The 16,133-nt window shown below is 36.7% G+C and overlaps 3 protein-coding genes across 4 annotated transcripts; 1 reads left to right on the forward strand and 2 right to left on the reverse strand.

Annotated features, from left to right (window-relative positions):
* Positions 1–334: 334 nt before the first annotated feature.
* On the forward strand, positions 335–4,011 carry LOC124174366 (trichohyalin-like). Its single transcript, XM_046553438.1, has 4 exons — positions 335–458; positions 924–1,088; positions 1,187–3,067; positions 3,408–4,011. The coding sequence occupies exons 2-4, from the start codon at positions 925–927 to the stop codon at positions 3,445–3,447; spliced, it is 2,085 nt and encodes a 694-aa protein (XP_046409394.1). The 5' UTR covers positions 335–458; position 924; the 3' UTR covers positions 3,448–4,011.
* LOC124174362 (centrosomal protein of 162 kDa-like) lies at positions 3,748–11,528 on the reverse strand. 2 transcript variants are annotated; one of them, XM_046553427.1, is made up of 9 exons: positions 11,282–11,528; positions 10,683–10,916; positions 10,461–10,560; positions 10,245–10,364; positions 8,267–10,081; positions 7,911–8,182; positions 6,249–7,805; positions 5,964–6,125; positions 3,748–5,828 (listed from the first exon to the last, which is right to left on the reverse strand). In XM_046553427.1, exons 1-9 carry the CDS (start codon positions 11,318–11,320, stop codon positions 5,604–5,606), a joined length of 4,524 nt encoding a protein of 1,507 aa, XP_046409383.1. In that variant the 5' UTR covers positions 11,321–11,528; the 3' UTR covers positions 3,748–5,603. The 2 variants fall into 2 exon arrangements, with proteins under 2 accessions (XP_046409383.1, XP_046409382.1); XM_046553426.1 differs by having other exon boundaries at positions 10,635–10,916; positions 11,282–11,527.
* Positions 11,529–11,701: 173 nt separating this feature from the next.
* LOC124180666 lies at positions 11,702–15,659 on the reverse strand. Its single transcript, XM_046566413.1, has 2 exons — positions 15,434–15,659; positions 11,702–14,656 (listed from the first exon to the last, which is right to left on the reverse strand). The coding sequence occupies exons 1-2, from the start codon at positions 15,554–15,556 to the stop codon at positions 13,010–13,012; spliced, it is 1,770 nt and encodes a 589-aa protein (XP_046422369.1). The 5' UTR covers positions 15,557–15,659; the 3' UTR covers positions 11,702–13,009.
* Between the last annotated feature and the right edge of the window lie 474 nt (positions 15,660–16,133).

Raw genomic sequence — 16,133 nt, forward strand, 5'->3', positions numbered from 1 at the left:
TCGTCTCAGCCCTAAATAAGGACTACCCTACTGATCACTCGACGCACAACCCGAAGAAAATCTCATAAAATACGATAAAACGCCTTGCCTCTTCGGATGAGCACCCCATAATACTTTTTAAGTTTAATTTTCCAGCCCAGTACCCATCGGCACGCTCACGGAGGCAGCGTCATAATCCTTCTGCACGTGACATTAAACCGGGTTGAGGAGGTTCCTTGCGCGCCAATGGTCGGCCCCATGTGGTCGATGCCGATAACCACGGATTGCGTTTCTATTGAATTATGGGAGCCCCGGGTATATAACGACGCTCTGCCAGGTCCCTTGCATCAGCTAGTTCCAGAACTCTGACGGAGAAGCACCTCCGAGGTGAGACCGAGAGATTGTAGCCTCATTGCTGGTATCAACTCTAGCAGCACACTCAAAAATCTCCTTCGGAAGTCAGAAGTCTGTATCTCAAGGTCAGTTTCGGTTTTTCTCACGATTAGAAGCATGGGGAATAGCCCACTTTGCCACTTTTCGTCATACCAAGGTACATACATTGCATAGCAACTACACGTGAGAGACCACTTTCCGCAAAAGTTTGTTGCTAGAGTGGAGGTCAAAACTTGGGAGGACGAATATTTGGGATGGCCGATATATCGAAATTTCAAACATGCGAAAATAAAATAACAAAAGATGAACTGTTCGAGATCTTGATTTTTGAAAGTGTCACTGATTGAACTGAACAATTCATCTTTCATCATTTTATTTTCGCATGTTTGAAATTTCGATATATCGGCCATTCAAAATATTCATCTTTCCAAGTTCTGACTTCCACTCCGTAGCTACATGGAATTATTTCGGCATGCACAAAATAGGGAATTTCAAACAAAGAATCCACTAACCGACACATTTCCGATCCCGTCTGAACCTTGCACTTTCAGAATGCGACGAACAAGACACGTGGTGTTACCAGTTCGTTCCTGGGAACACGTGGGCCTCTTGATAGTCTCGCTAGCGTGCCTAACTCTGGGACTTGTGTCTCGAGACAGAGAAGGCCAGGCAGGAAGTCTCGCTGGACCCGATCTGCAGCACTGTGCTCCGCATAAGTATAAATCGAATTACAATTAAAACTACTGGTTACTATTGTTACGTGATGAAAGTTCTTACGTTAAAAATGCGAATAATCTTACCTGTTTCGTTGCAGGGTGGATGCATGCCCAAACGAAACCTCACTTGCCCGGATGCCTTTCAACGACGACTCGGCGAAACCCTCTTCAGGACTAACGAACCCCACTGCACAACCGAACGAATATAAAACCACCGTTTCTATAAGCCGGGATAATCGCGATTCCAGATCCACCCGCCGAATTTCGCGACTCAACCTTTCTCGATCCACCGAACGAAGAGAGGCCCGTCTTTTAGAACGAGTAGACGGTCGTCAAGCCCGTCAATCCCAGGATTCCCGATCTCTGAACCGAGATTCCAGAGTCAGGAATGGCCAGGCATCACCTGACCGCCGAGATACTCTGCATTTCTCTGTAGAACGCCGAAGCGAAGACCGAACTCGACGGACCCAAGTCACTCGATCCATTGACCGCGATTTCGTTAGTCGAAATTCACGATTCGCGAGCGAACGTAAGAGCGAGAACTTCCAACTGACTTCAGAGCGCGGCGACGATAGACTGACACGATCGGTCCGACAATCTCCGCTTCTTTCGGGCAGGTCTGCACGCGTCGACAGCCGTTTGATCCGAGAATCTCGAAACGCTCGACTCGATGGACGTAATTCTGTATCGAGGAACGCGGAAGGCTTGAGCAGATCGCGGAGCGATGTTCGCTCCCTGAAACGCGATTCCACGAGCGAAAAATCTAGGCTACGAACAACCGAGCATCGCGCCGAACGGCAAAACCGGCTAGTTCGCGAATCACGAAATTTTGAACGCGATTCTGCTGCTAGAACCTCGCGAATAGTTTCCGACCGACTTGTTCGCGACACCCGATCTCTAGACCGTGCAAATCCGATTACGAGGACCGAGCGATTATCGGCAGCTCGAAATTCGGAGGCTCGAGAGGCGGAAACTCGCGATTTTAAAGTCAGGAATTCACGGTCAACTTCGGACCGTAGAGAAGACCGAGTCACTCGCCGTGTCCGCGACGCTCGTTTGTTCGAAAACAATCGAACGATCAGGACCTTCCGCCATCTTGACGTGCGCCGAGAAACTCGCGATTTCCGGTCTCTCGAACGCGATTCCACAACCAGAACCACAGGATTTAACCTCGAACGCGTCGAGCGCAGATTAAATCAACAGGACCGAGTCGTTCGCTTCCTTGAACGCGAGTCTCGAATCGGAATTGCCGATTTGGCCCGCGATCGCAGAACAGATATTCGCACAGCCGAAGCTAGAGTCGAATTGCGGAAACAAAAGGTCAGCGAGGCTCGTCGTCAACTGGAACGTGAATCTGCGAGCAGGAGCCTTCGTAACTCTGCAACGGATCTGCGAGTAAACCGACACACCCGAGATGAGAGGATGATCGAAAGAGTGCGAAGTCTGCGATCGACCGAACAAACTCCTGCGACTCGCGACATTCGAATGATCACCGAGCGGGCTCGGATGACTTCCGCCCGGCGGACCGGCAATGGTGGAAAAGAATTTTTGTCGAAGCTGGGTAAGACTGCGGGAAATGATGATTCACTGATCACAGCGCGGCGAGACCTCGAACGATCGGTTTCCGGAAGACGAGCTCTGTTCCGAGTCAGGGGTGAAAAACCGGGCGCCGAACGTCGGCAGGAACGGATCGCGAGGGAAACTACAACTTCCCGATTATCTCGAGCCCAGGAGAATCGAAACGTTCGCACTCGTAGAGCGGCTGTTTCACCCCAAACACCTGCGATCGAACACCAGGATAGCCGTGACGAAGGACGCGACAAAACAGCACATCGAAATGAACGATTCGTTTCTGCGAATATTTTTAATCAACAGATTTCACCCTCGACAACGTACGAAGGACTCAGGCAAACCGTAGTCCTCGTCCTTTGCGCGCTTTATGGAGCTTCTCTGTACAGCAGCAAAGGTTCACTTGCGAGGTGGGTATAATAGTACGATATTGTACACTTTCTAGAATGTTTTCCAAATATCAAAATATCTGCAAGAAACAATCTTGAATATTCCAAGTTATTTTGCGTTGAAGGTATTTGTTTCTGTGCGTGTGTGTGGGGAGAGGGGGCATCTCTGCAGTCTTCTGTACAATGTAAATGTTGAACTTATACTCGAAAGAATTTTACTTGATGTAGGCGCTAATTTTCTTGGCAATTTTTCTTTGCAAAGATTTTTATTTTAAAGGGATTTTGCAGATAAGTTTTGCGACACGTGCATTCTCTGATTTCAAAATAACGAACACATTATAATGTCATTATCTCTTTTCAGGAATATTATAACGCACGCGAATCGATTTCTGATTTGGTAAGACAGTTCGACTCTCCCAAGGCCGATGAAAATCTTCGATATTTAAATGAAAAATTGTAGTTTGCTAGTTTCCCTAGACTAATTTGAATGTAATATTGTGTTATTATAGCTTTAGACGTTTATAAGTTATGATAGACAAAAAAATTATAGATAAAGATCATAGATATATGTATATTGATGTGTACATGAGAAGTGTCACTGCTAATTTATTGTTAAATGAAATTGAAGAAATTTATGAAAAATTATAATAAACATATACTACTATATTTTGTGCGATTAAAGGATATCTGAAATACATAAATTTTACTCTAATGACGAAACCTTTTTTTATTACAATTTAAATAATAGTTGAAGATAAATTAATTTGTACATTACTTCATCTTAAAAATAGTAGAAAATAAATATTTATGCGACATAATTAGTATACGTTGACATTATGCCGCATATGCTACAAACATCAATGTCAGATATATTTTTCAGAGATCAAATTTGTGCTTAGACATATTAGACTCTATGCTTATGTTATCGCTGCTCCAAATATATTCGATTATTATTATCACTATCACTGTTATAAGTGGATAATTTTATTCCTATCCAGGTTCGATTTGTAAGTCGAACGATCAATTTTCCGTCAATTGTAGAATTTTTAACACCAAGCTTTTTCAACCACCAACAACATTTTTTTTCAAATTGAAAATGATTTCGGTCAAAACTTACAGCTAACGCACTCGTCGTCAAATTTTCAAACTCGAAAAAAAAACTAAATAAAGCTGAGCAGAAAAGCCGAACACTCCAATTTCAAATGTAGAACAGAAGTGAGTAAAATAGTTTTTGTGAATACACCAAATTTAGCGAAACGCTTTTAAAGTAGTGAAAAAAATATTAAAAAGTAAAAATGATGGAAAATTCATCCGCAGGAAAGTAAAATAATCGAAGTTTACTATTTCATGTTAATGTTCAATATTTTTTAATGAGGGAAATCTGAAAAAATTATAGGGTACCGCGTTTATTTTGGAACGGAATTACCCAATTACTATTTACGGTTACGATTAATAATTCCTAATTTATATACATCGTAATAGAAAAAGTCCTATGAAAAACTTTATCCCAAAATTTCTGGAAGAAATACTAGGAAAGCTTGTTACAAGGAACATCGATAGATTATTACTATTATGCTAGTTTTCTTGAAATTACAACTGGCATAATGTGCAAATTGGAAAACTCGTTTATCACAATTTCTTGGAATTCGAATATATAATAACCATAGAATTCTAAAGATAGCGTGTGAACCTATATAGTCAAAGTAGATTTTGGCAAGTATTTCGCATTACTCTAGCATTGCAAATTTAATGCAATCTATGTTAAGTTTTACACACAAAGATACAGTTTAGATCGTGTGTGTATATGAACGGGGAAAAAAAATTATAAATTAAATACTAGACTCTAAACCTGCGCGTTACGTGTTCGTCGATGAAATAATTCTACATTTCTAACACATGATCCACAGATAAAAAAACTTATCTACGTAAACAAGACTTGGAATTCTACAAGATAAGAAAGTAAATAAAAATCTTCAGTTCGGTAAATATTTCTTGTAACTTTCTATATACAACATTGGCAAAATATGGCTAGTTTGCTCTTTCAACTGAAACCAATGGCTAATTCAATCAAAAATTGAAATTATCGTTGTAAAAAAACAATTTTATAAAATGAAATAAAAGAATCAATAAATTTGTAAAAGTTAATTCAGGCACAGAGCAATACACTTGAATGCCAAGGGCATGAGAAACAATGACTAATTCCGATACAGCTACATCGTTAACTACCTAATTTAATTCGTCATCGAAAGATATAAAAATAATCTTACCAACCATATAAAAAGGATGGCTACCTAATTAATTTTCCTCTCGCTTTATTTTAATCTTAATTAAATTCTAAGATTTACGGTATCGATCCTATTTCGAATATACATATGTTGCCTAGTATCAGTAACTGGACGATTGTTTTTTACGACGATTTCTTATCTAATTCGTTCATAACGATTTTTATCATATGAGAGAAAATGATCATAACAATGTAGCAACGCTTTTCCAAGTGGCTAGTATACATGGCAACGTCGAGCGTACTCTGAAATGCTGATAGAATCCAACATTTTTATCAGTACACATTAGCGATTTCTTGCAGCATACCAAGAATGTGATCTAACTCTTGCCTGAAGTAACATAACTGTTTATTTTTACCCTTTTCACCCTTGCAATCTCTACACTGTGTTCTTGTTCTCAAAAGATCTCTAACTAATGTTTGCAAAGTCATTTCTCTGCTTTCGTGTCGCTGTTGTAAGATTGTAATCTTATCTTGTAAAAGTTGCAACTGTTCTGTACCCTGAAAAACACAGATCATGACAAAACCATTGTGTGATTATTGGCATCGAGTGAAAGATTCAAATTCGATTGTATACAAAAGAAAAGAATTAAGGTCTCATAGCATTTCAGTACAGTCAAGGAAATAAAAACTCACTGGTGTCGAGAGATATTTTACTTTTTCACTGAGGGTTTTCACTTTGTTCTCCAAGTGATCCCTCTCTGTCTTCAGTACGATTACTTGCTCCTTGTAATCCCTTAGTTTTTCAATTTGCTGCTTCAAGTGAGATATTATCGCCATCTGAGTGTTTATTTGACCCTAGTGAAATAACATAATTAAGTTGAATAATGAATACAATGACTTATTTTTCTAGGCATGTAGTTGGAAGATTCTACAAAAAAAAATTAATAAATGTTTGTCAATATCGCGTCAACTACAGACCTGTAACTTTACCACTTTAGATTCTCCAAATTTGACACTATATTCTTTCACCAAAGAAGCCATTTCTCTTTCGTGCTCTTCCTGCAAGAGATTCAAGTCGTGTAATCTCTTATTTTTAAGAGCCATAAAGTCTTTGTTTATTTTATCCAATTCGTCTTTCAATATTTCGTTTTCGTCGATCAATTTTTTCGTCATATAATTTTCGGTATTTTCAGAATACTGCAGCGGATTGTACAACTTGTGCATAGATCCTGATAATTTTTGATTTGAATTAGAATGAGTCAGATTGGTGTTTGGATAAAAATTCGAATTTTGATCATTCACATCTGACGCTTTTGAACTAGTGGGTCGTGATTCTGATCCTGTACTTCGAGTCAGTTTATCAAAATCAATGTTTCGAAAAGATTTTTTATCATTCAGTAACTTTTCCCGTTCCTTCTGTAATCGTCTGTTAGTTTTTTGTAAGTCCTGAAAATCTTTGGTAAGTTTTAAAACTGTTTTATCTTTGTTAGAAAGTTCTAACTTCAATCCTCGAATTGTTGCAATCAGATGCGTGTCCTCTTTGACGTTCTGAGATTTTGGCCCAACCTTCATGGGCTTTACTTCTTTCTTTTCGTCTTTTTCAACAAATGATAGTTTTTCCTTGTCCTCTCGTTTAGACGTCTCAACGCTTTTGTTTTCTACGTGCTTAGATGTTGTTTGTGTAAACATGTCATTGTAAAGTCTCTGATTCTTTACAGTAAATTCTAACAATTTTTCCTCCAACTCCATTACCTGAGTCATGTACCGTTCTTTCATGTCAGCGAATTTCTTTTGAAAATCTGAAAGTTTCTCTTGAGCTACATCTTCTTTAACTTTAATTTCTCTTTCCAGAGAAGCTATCCTCTCCTCCAAAAGTTTCACTTTTTCTGTGTTTATCCTCTCATGTTCAGAGTTGGCAGTTAAAATTAAGGCAGAGACGGAGTCAGGATTTTTTCTCTTCAAAATTCTCTCCATTTCACGGACCTGTCTATTCAAATCTGTTATTTTTTTGCTATCCAGAATCACCTGGTCCTTCAGTTTCTGAGATAATTGTTTCTCCCTTTCAATATGCGACTTTGCCACTTGCAATTTTTCATTGAAATTACTTTCTTTCACCCTGAGTTCCAAAATTTCTTTCTCCATGGGCAAAATATTGCTCTGCAGCTTATCAAATTCAATTTTCGTCGACCTCAATTGTTCAGATTTCGAATTTAATTCTATCTTAACATCCTCCAATTCTTTTTTCAAACTGGATTCAGATTTTGTCATTGTCTGAAGCTGATCAGTAATATAATTGTTTTTGGTTTTCAACTGCTCTTTAAACATGGACAACTCTTCTTTTACTAAACTACCCTGCTGGATTAAATCATCATTCTTCATCGCATAGTCATTGTTTTTATTTCGTAAATCTGATACTTCGAGTGTCAACTTTAAATTTTGTTCTTGCAAATCTTTCATTACATCGATCAACTTTTGATTTTCATTCATATCCACGGTAACTGCCTTTTGCTTTAGATGTAGGTTCTTTATTTCTTCCTGTAAATTATTCTTATTAATGAGAATTGATCAGTTAAAGAGCACCTGTGCAAGAAAATATTCGGATAAATTATCCAATAACTCGTGCATATTTTAAAATATTACCTGGTAATGTTTCACTTCGAGCATGAGCTTTTTATTCTCTGATTCATAAGCTTGCAAAACACTTTCCTGTTTTTCAAATTCTCTCTCTAACATCAGGACTTTGGTATCTGATTTGGGATTAAGATCAGGTCTCTTTTCATTAATAGATAATTCATCGACTTTGGCCTTTAGAATAATATTATGCTTTTTCAAAGCAAATAGTTCCTCTTCAAAAGATGTACGCATCCCTTCAATTTGGGATTTGTAGAGTTTGGCTTCGGAGTCTAATTGTTCTGAAATACGAAATATGAGATATTATAAAGCAGAGCTCCTTAGTAGTAAGAGAGGATTGAATTTGCTAATTCATTTGTAAATACCTTTGAGTAACACGTTCTTATGACGTTCTTCTCTACATAATGTCTCCCAATCCCTTTTTGACAAGTTCCTGTTCATATCTCCTCCAGCCAAATTATGTTTCATTATATTTTCAACTGATTTAGACTCCAACTTTCTGGTATCGAGATTCAATAATGATATGGTATTCGATTTTGGTATGTCTTTCTTTGGTTTTGATGATAACTTAACTTTTGATGTGAATTTGGGAACAGGCTTTGAATTAAATTTTGGTCGTGCAACAGAGGAACTCTTGAGTACAGAATTTGATGGTTTATTTGAAGTTTCAATGGGCTTAGAAGTTTTTGTAGCGTCGATTGACAATTTGGAATTGGAAATTGATTTGGGGATCTGGTCGTAACTTTTGGCCTTAATAATCTTAATTTCCTTCTTCTGATTTCTGTTGTCTGAAGAGTGAAATTCTAGGTCAGTCTTCGGAGGATCTAATATATTTTTTTGCATGTCTACTTTTCTCAGTTTGTCTTTATCATCCATAACTTTCTCTGCGGTTTTTGATTGATCATTGTTGTAAGTTTTCTTCTCTTTGCTATTAATTATGGACCCATCTTTACCCATTGTTTCTTCTTCGTTACCCTGACAGGGAATTTCATTATCTTTATTCGATGTTTCCCTGTCTTTTTCCTTCTCCTTTTCTTTTTCCATTTTTTCCTGTTCCTGTTTTCTCAAATTCTCATTAGACTTTTCTGCAATTAATTTTGGTATGGCATCAGCGAATAATTCCAACCGAGGCGTGAGACCAACAGTATATAATTCATTCTTGGAATTCACGACTTTTGCATCTTTCTTACTACCATTCGACGCCCCGTTATCTATACTTGAATTTCTAGAAAGAATCGGGTCTTTTGCATTATTTTCAGACTTTTTGACCCTCTCTGTGCTAGAGTTTCTAGCAAACTTTGCCTCCTTTTTTTCAGACAGTTGAGATTGCCTGGACATTTCTCTGCTGGAACTGGAATCAGATTCGCTTATTTCATGGTCAACGTATTTGTTCTCAGTCCCAGGAAGCTCTCTCCTTAAAATCTCAGATATTTCTTTCTCAGGAAAAGCAGAACTTTTTAAGCTAGCCAGTTCAATTTCAATTCTAGATTTTTCTAGTATTAGAGCCCCTGGTTTAAGCGGTAAATTGAAGACAGAAGTACTCTTCTGGTTTGAATTATTCGTTATGGCCTCTTGTTCTTTTTTATCGTTTTGTCCCTGTAAGATTTTCAAAAAATGGGAAAAATCTTCTTGCCCGAAGCTTGAACTACCAGATATACCACCACCTTCAGACCTTTCCTTTGACTTTTTCAAAAAATTTCCAAAAAAGTCCTTGTCAACATCAGTTATTTCTTTCTGTAGATTATCTTTGTCTTCGACCTTTTTTTTGTTCTTAGATTCTTCCGACTGTGAATGCCGTTCAATAGGGTCATCTAAATCTGAACTACTCGATACTTCAACCTTCTGTTCCTCAAATTTTTTTCTCTGTAATTCCAACGTTTTTGCAGCCTTCAATACATTTAAATTTTCATAAACTATCTCGAGACCTGGACTCGCTTCTTGTTTTTGCTCATACTTGGGGCTTCGTCTAACTTTTTCCGACTCTTTATGAACTTCAGCCTGTATCATTTGGAAAATATCATCTTCCAGCTGCCTTACACGTACCAAACTGTTATTAGGATCTTGATTATCACCCGATATCAAAGTATCAGATTTCGAACTGCTCTTGGAGATACTGGAACTATTTTTTTGCACCAACTTTTCAGCCTCCTGCAGTAGCTCTTCCACCGAACGTTCCTCTTCTAATAAAGAAGAAGCGTAAGAATGTAATAGAAATTTGATAATTTGCATAGAATTCAGGATAGGGATACTATTATTTGTCTCCGGAACTATATACCTAGTAGTTTCACTATTAATTCGGTAAACCTGTAAGTGGTAGTTATTGTTTATTACAGGATCACGAACCTGTAGGATTTTTACTATTCTCTCCAGATTTTGTGCATTCAGGAGCAGAATTTGGACTTAGTGCTCCAGCAATCTTGCTCATTTCTTCCAAAATGCTACCAATATCTTCATCGGTGGCATCTAGGATAATGAAAATAAATGTGCATCATTACACGCGACTTCTGTGAAAACTTTTATTCTGTTTATGCGGAACGTAAATGGACATGAGGTACCTACTTTCGAAGTCTGATGGGTATTTGTCAAATGCAGCAGATGCAAGAATATCACACAGAGTATGGTCATTGTCTTTCACTTCTCCCTCGCTTTTAGACAATATCTGAAAATTTTTAAGCATACAATTACCTCGATATTTTTATGCGACAAAATTTAAATTCCCAGAAAATTATTTACTTTGCACAATTTTTCTTTTTCAAGAAACTCTGCCATAGAAGAGCTTACATCTGGTGATGGAGTCGGGTTCAATTTTACTTCAACTTCGAGATTTTTTGGGCTTGATAGTCCCAAACGTGTTTCAGGCCTTTTCAACCACCATTTATCGCCTTCGTTTCTGTTACATTGCACTGACACAGCTTTTATTTCCTTTATTTTTGGCTTCTCTTTAATTCTAATTGAATTTTCGCCGATACTAAGGCTTATGGAAGAGCCTAGTGTGTCTTCTCCGGTGGATATTAACTAAAACCATTAAGTAGCCAAATAAAGATTTTAATAGTTGAGTCATTATTTTGTACTGACATACCGCACTGGAGTTCAATGCTAGTCGAGTGAATATTAACAACACTTTGAGTTATATCTTGCAGGAATTTTTTCATCTAAGAGGATAATTCAACTACGAAAAGGTGCTTATTAAAATCAAGCCAAGAATTTAAGATTAACAAGAGAGAGAGAGAGAGAAAGAATAACAGTTTCACGTCGAGATAAATTTTGTATACATTATTAAAGAGGATAAAATTGCAACGTTGTTAATACGGCATATGAATTTGAATAGAAAATTAGGTTAGTTTCTATCGAATATAATATATATTTGATAGTATACTTACGTCCTCAATCCTGCGAGGACTCTTTGCGTCCTGAGACATTTTACTTCTCTATCACTAAAAGCTATTAAAACGACAATAAAAGAATCTATTAATCATTTTTCAGCGTCGTTTGACATTTGATCGTTTTTTGTTTGTTATTTCGTTGTTCTCCTAACGACCGCAGCTTCACATCGTGGCAGCACTGGCGCAAATATCAAGCGCGGTGCCCTCAAATCGGGAAGTATCTCAAATTCAAACAGGCAACCCGATTTTCAATGTTTATTATTGATTTGACGTTAAAAGAACAGTTAGAAAGATTAGAAAAAACATTTCCAATTGGAAACCAGCATGAACACGCACACGGGTGAATCAAATTTTTCTATTTTATTAGATTTATTGGTCATTCAGGACTCATCGAGGTTGAAGAAAAATCCACTACAGTTTGTGATGAAAATATTTATTATGGGAACAATTTGATGTAGGCTAAATTTTCAGAATATAAAAGTTAAAATACGAAAAATGAAATGATTATTTCTTTATTATTCATACTTAATGATTATCATTTCTTTTGGTCAATGTTATAGTACATAACATTTGTTAATTGTACAGGAAATGATAAATCGAGAAATAATCACTATATGGTAAGACAAATTTAGAAGTGAATTATTTGTCAGATTAGTATGATCAACTCTGTTTTACGATGCAAGATGTATGACGGAATAATCATATCATTCATACTTTATAGTTATTGTTTAAACATGTTCGTGTATTTCAACCATATATGCATTTACTTGTAAATTATGAATAAAAGACATTAAATCTTCGTCGTGAAATTGTGCTTGTGTGTGTATATTGAAATATTACGTACCACAAAGGGATGGAAAAAAAATTGTAATATTTCAATATCATACTAAAGATTTTCTTGCTTCGAAAAAATTCAATGTGCAATGATTACAAATAATATCAGTATCATACTAAAGATTTTCTTACTTTGAAAAACTTCAATTTGCCATGATTAAAAATAATGATTTGCCAAATGCAAGAAAACACAGCAATATGGAGAAAAAAAAGGGAAATTGTGGTTTTCGTAACCATTCACTATCTCTTTTGTAACAGTTACTTACAGTTACACGCTTCGCCAGATACTTTGGTTACAGTCTATGGACAAAATTGTACCGAAAACAATTCTATAACAGTGATAAATCTTTGTTATATACTACTACAAGAATATAATATGTATAGGTACATACTTTATAATTTTCAACTTTGTTTAAATATGTTATTTCACATAAGTATAACAATAGTATTATCTTGTCACTTTCACGTCTTGATGCTTTTAAATCTTAACAAATATTTTAGCTACTAGTTTATTTGTCAACACTGTTAGAAATGATATTAACTGATTGATACGCACGCGGGTTAAAACGTCAACTGCAGCTTCGGAATTTGTGAATGAAAAATAATAATGATTGTCTATTGTACATAAGACATATATCGAAGTATCACATTCCTTGACTCACAGCAGTAATAAATTCAAGAACTGAACTTGAACAAAAAAATATTGTGACTTTTGAATTAAAACAGCTAATTATGAAGCATGTTTGTGTGTGTTATATTTGGTAGCGATAGCTCATTTAATATATCATGTACATCTACAGAAAATCGTATAGTTTCAGTTTAAATCTTGAATAAAAAAATAATGTTGAAAAATATCCTTAGCACCAGACACAGCATACTGAATATCAAAAATTATTCAAAGTGGTGCTTAATCGATCTACCACAATCACGCCGATGGAGCTCATAAAGTTCCTTATTTAAAAAACTATTGCAACATTTTTCACAAAACTTTTTAATGTTATCAGCAGTTTTCAACGATGCAGAAATTTTTGTCGTGTTTAAATTTTCCTTGATTTTGGATGGTGGATTGCTACCAAGTGCACCTTTTGTCATATTCAGTTGAATAAGTCTCTTCTTTAGGCTCGAAACTGAAAACCGATTAGATGCTGGATTTTTCACCTTTCCATTTCTCAGACGTAAGTCTTGACTCCTCAAATGTTTTGGAGAATAGTTAATACCTGATGTTCGTTTCACCGCTACATTTCTACGCAATAATTTATTCGAAGTCAATTTTCGCATACATTTCGATAAGCTGCTAGAGGTAGATTGCTGAAGTCGGTCTGAGTATCTGTTTTCGATATTTTCCTCAACTTTTATCGGCTGGTTATTCTGTCTGTCAAACAAGCTGCTCAAATTTCGCACGCAACTCTCCGGAATTTCATTACTAAAGTTAGTATCATTTTCTTGCTCCACATTTGCAGTCTCTTCATACGAAAGAATCTCTTCTTTTACTTTGAAGTCGATATTGCTCGAAATGAAGCCAGAAAATCTTTTGCCCGAGCCAAATCTGGAGCTCTCTTTAAAATCATCTAACGATTTGCGCTTCTTTGTGCAAACTTCATTTGCTCCAGGTCTACCGTCCTTTCTCTTACAATCAAGACGATCTGTCCCAGATTTTCTAGGTCTTAAAGTTCGACTTGGAATCTCTTCAAGCGGTTCTGTTTTTATTTGGCTTAAAACGATTTTGTTACCAATTTCGGAATTTGGTATCTGCTTAGTCGACATTCTCTGCTTAATGTATGCGCTAACAGATCTATTGGCTGGATTGACAATTAAATTTTCTTTTTTTCTCTTTGTGCCAAGATAATCTACAGACTTATTTCTCGGTCGTAAAGAACGCACTTCCATCATATCTGGTTTTTCAGTTTTAATTTTAATTTCCTTCACTTGATCAGTGCCCAAAATATTTCCAATACCTAGAGCATGTATTTCCTTTGACAAGCCGTGCTTTAATCTACGCATATATTTTGACGTGTCATTTTTCTGACCGTTTTCTAATGTATTTGCAACACTTGAACTGCTACAGTCTTTTTTTGCATTGCACTTTAGCCTGCTAGCCTGGTTGTTTGATAAGGCAGTCCGATTAGTCGAGGTACTTTTACCATAATCAAATTTGCAGTGTGCGCAGTTAGCAAAGGTATTATTACAGGTATAACGTCGATCTAGGTCGCTTATCCTAGTCGAGTTAACATTGTTATTCTTAACGTTATTCATAGAGTAAGTCATGGAGCTCATTGATCTTATATAATTAACATTGTCAACAATTGGATCAAGTTCATAAATGTCGTAATCAGGAGGCTCAGATTTAATCTTGACATTTTCAATCTGCACCATCGGAACTCTGATGTCATCCTCAACTTCTCTCTTTCTCATCCAAGATAACTGGCTTTTTAAATTCATGTCCGTCTTTAAGCAATCTGCATAGAATTTGTGAAATTCTTCCAGTTTGTAGCTGCATCGATGGCACATTTGTTTCGGTAGCATATCCATTTCATGTACCTGAGAAGGGGAATTCTTTAAGAATACTTATATTATTTCACTAGAACTGAGAATTAGGTAAATACAGTACTGGAAAGCCTAGATTGCAATTTAAGGGTTGAAGTTCAATTCAATTAATAAAAACTTGATCAAAATATGCAACATAAAAGTGATGTATGGCTGACAATATATCTACGTATGATGTATCACCGTGAAAATTGTCATTCCAGTTAATGTAGAAATAAATTTGTTCATTTCGAATGTTGTTACTTTCAATTAACACGGAAGTATAAAAAAAAACATTCATTTTTATAAGATATCCTGTTGCATGATTGCAATTGATAAACGTGGAGGGTCGTTTACAAGAGGTCTATTGTTTGGTAGTTACGTATTCACTTGAGAATATTTTAATCCCACGTAAGAAAAAAAAATGCAGTTCGTTGGAACAATAGACGGACACGGAATCCTGAACGAACTTTGAGAATTGGCGAATTTGCGTAGCGGTAAACAAGGGCAGTGACCTTGAAAGACAATTGATCAAATCGCTAGTGTAGGTATGTAGGCGATCGAACAAGTGAGGTTACCTAGAATTGGCGCGTAAATGTTAAGACCGTTGATATTTCCCCCAGTATTTTGTAGCCGGGAATTATATAACGTGACAGGTACATCGACAGTTGTTTTGCGATACTAAGTAATGCAGTTCTGTGTTAAATATGTGCTCGTTAGTAGAGCCGTATAATGGGGTAAGAGTTCAAAAGCAGAGTGTGAACTGATAATGAGGTGTATTGGAACACGTACCAAGATCGGAAGAACGGCGTTGATTTTCTTCACATGATTTTCAGTTTTGTCAAATATGTTAATACAGATCCCCGAGTGCTGGCCGCACAGACGGCATACACGACTCGATTCAAGGGTCTCCATTACTGATCAAAATTCTAATAATGTCGCAATAATATTTATCAACTATCGCGAAGCCCGCGCCCTTCTTGGCATTTGCGAATACAATGAAAACTTTCGGACTGTTTTCCTATTTACGACTACCTGTGACGTAATGCCGCATCGGTAACATCAAAGTTACCACATTTAGTAACCATTACTCGATGGTTACCAGAGTATCATCAGCTGTACTCTAACGTCAAACCGATGAATCATCGTCGGTATTACAGTCCGAATCAAGACGCTTGGAAGTTCGACAAAAATGGATTCGTTTTTTTTCATTTATATATTCCATGTTTTAAGAACAATTTATGGTGTTGAATCTAAGATCTTTAAAGAATGATTGTGCAAGGAAACAACCTTGCGTAGAACATGTGCAAAAAATAGAATAAAGCTTCTCTACGTTACCGACGCGCTCCCCACGGCAATATCTTCTTTGATCTTCCCTACCTCTTTGATGATACTTTTAACTTTGAATTATTTGTATTGGCTCTATTGGACTGAAATAAATTACCGCTGTATATATTTAAGTATTATGTGTGTATCGCAGTAACTATTTCGC

This window comes from Neodiprion fabricii, chromosome 1 (genome assembly GCF_021155785.1).
Source record: "Neodiprion fabricii isolate iyNeoFabr1 chromosome 1, iyNeoFabr1.1, whole genome shotgun sequence".
NCBI lineage: Eukaryota > Metazoa > Arthropoda > Insecta > Hymenoptera > Diprionidae > Neodiprion > Neodiprion fabricii.

What these genes read in the sequence shown, in the direction of transcription:
- LOC124180666 (XM_046566413.1), bottom strand. Translation starts at nt 15,556, where the DNA reads ATGGAGACCCTTGAATCGAGTCGTGTATGCCGTCTGTGCGGCCAGCAC. An exon ending in ACGCCGTTCTTCCGATCTTG is followed by an intron (nt 14,657 to 15,433) that starts GTACGTGTTCCA and finishes TCCCCTTCTCAG; the next exon opens with GTACATGAAATGGATATGCT.
- LOC124174366 (XM_046553438.1), top strand. Translation starts at nt 925, where the DNA reads ATGCGACGAACAAGACACGTGGTGTTACCAGTTCGTTCCTGGGAACAC. An exon ending in CAGCACTGTGCTCCGCATAA is followed by an intron (nt 1,089 to 1,186) that starts GTATAAATCGAA and finishes GTTTCGTTGCAG; the next exon opens with GGTGGATGCATGCCCAAACG. An exon ending in AGCAAAGGTTCACTTGCGAG is followed by an intron (nt 3,068 to 3,407) that starts GTGGGTATAATA and finishes ATCTCTTTTCAG; the next exon opens with GAATATTATAACGCACGCGA.
- LOC124174362 (XM_046553426.1), bottom strand. Translation starts at nt 11,320, where the DNA reads ATGTCTCAGGACGCAAAGAGTCCTCGCAGGATTGAGGAC. An exon ending in TCGAAGTGAAACATTACCAG is followed by an intron (nt 7,806 to 7,910) that starts GTAATATTTTAA and finishes AATAATTTACAG; the next exon opens with GAAGAAATAAAGAACCTACA. An exon ending in TAAAATATCTCTCGACACCA is followed by an intron (nt 5,829 to 5,963) that starts GTGAGTTTTTAT and finishes TGTGTTTTTCAG; the next exon opens with GGTACAGAACAGTTGCAACT.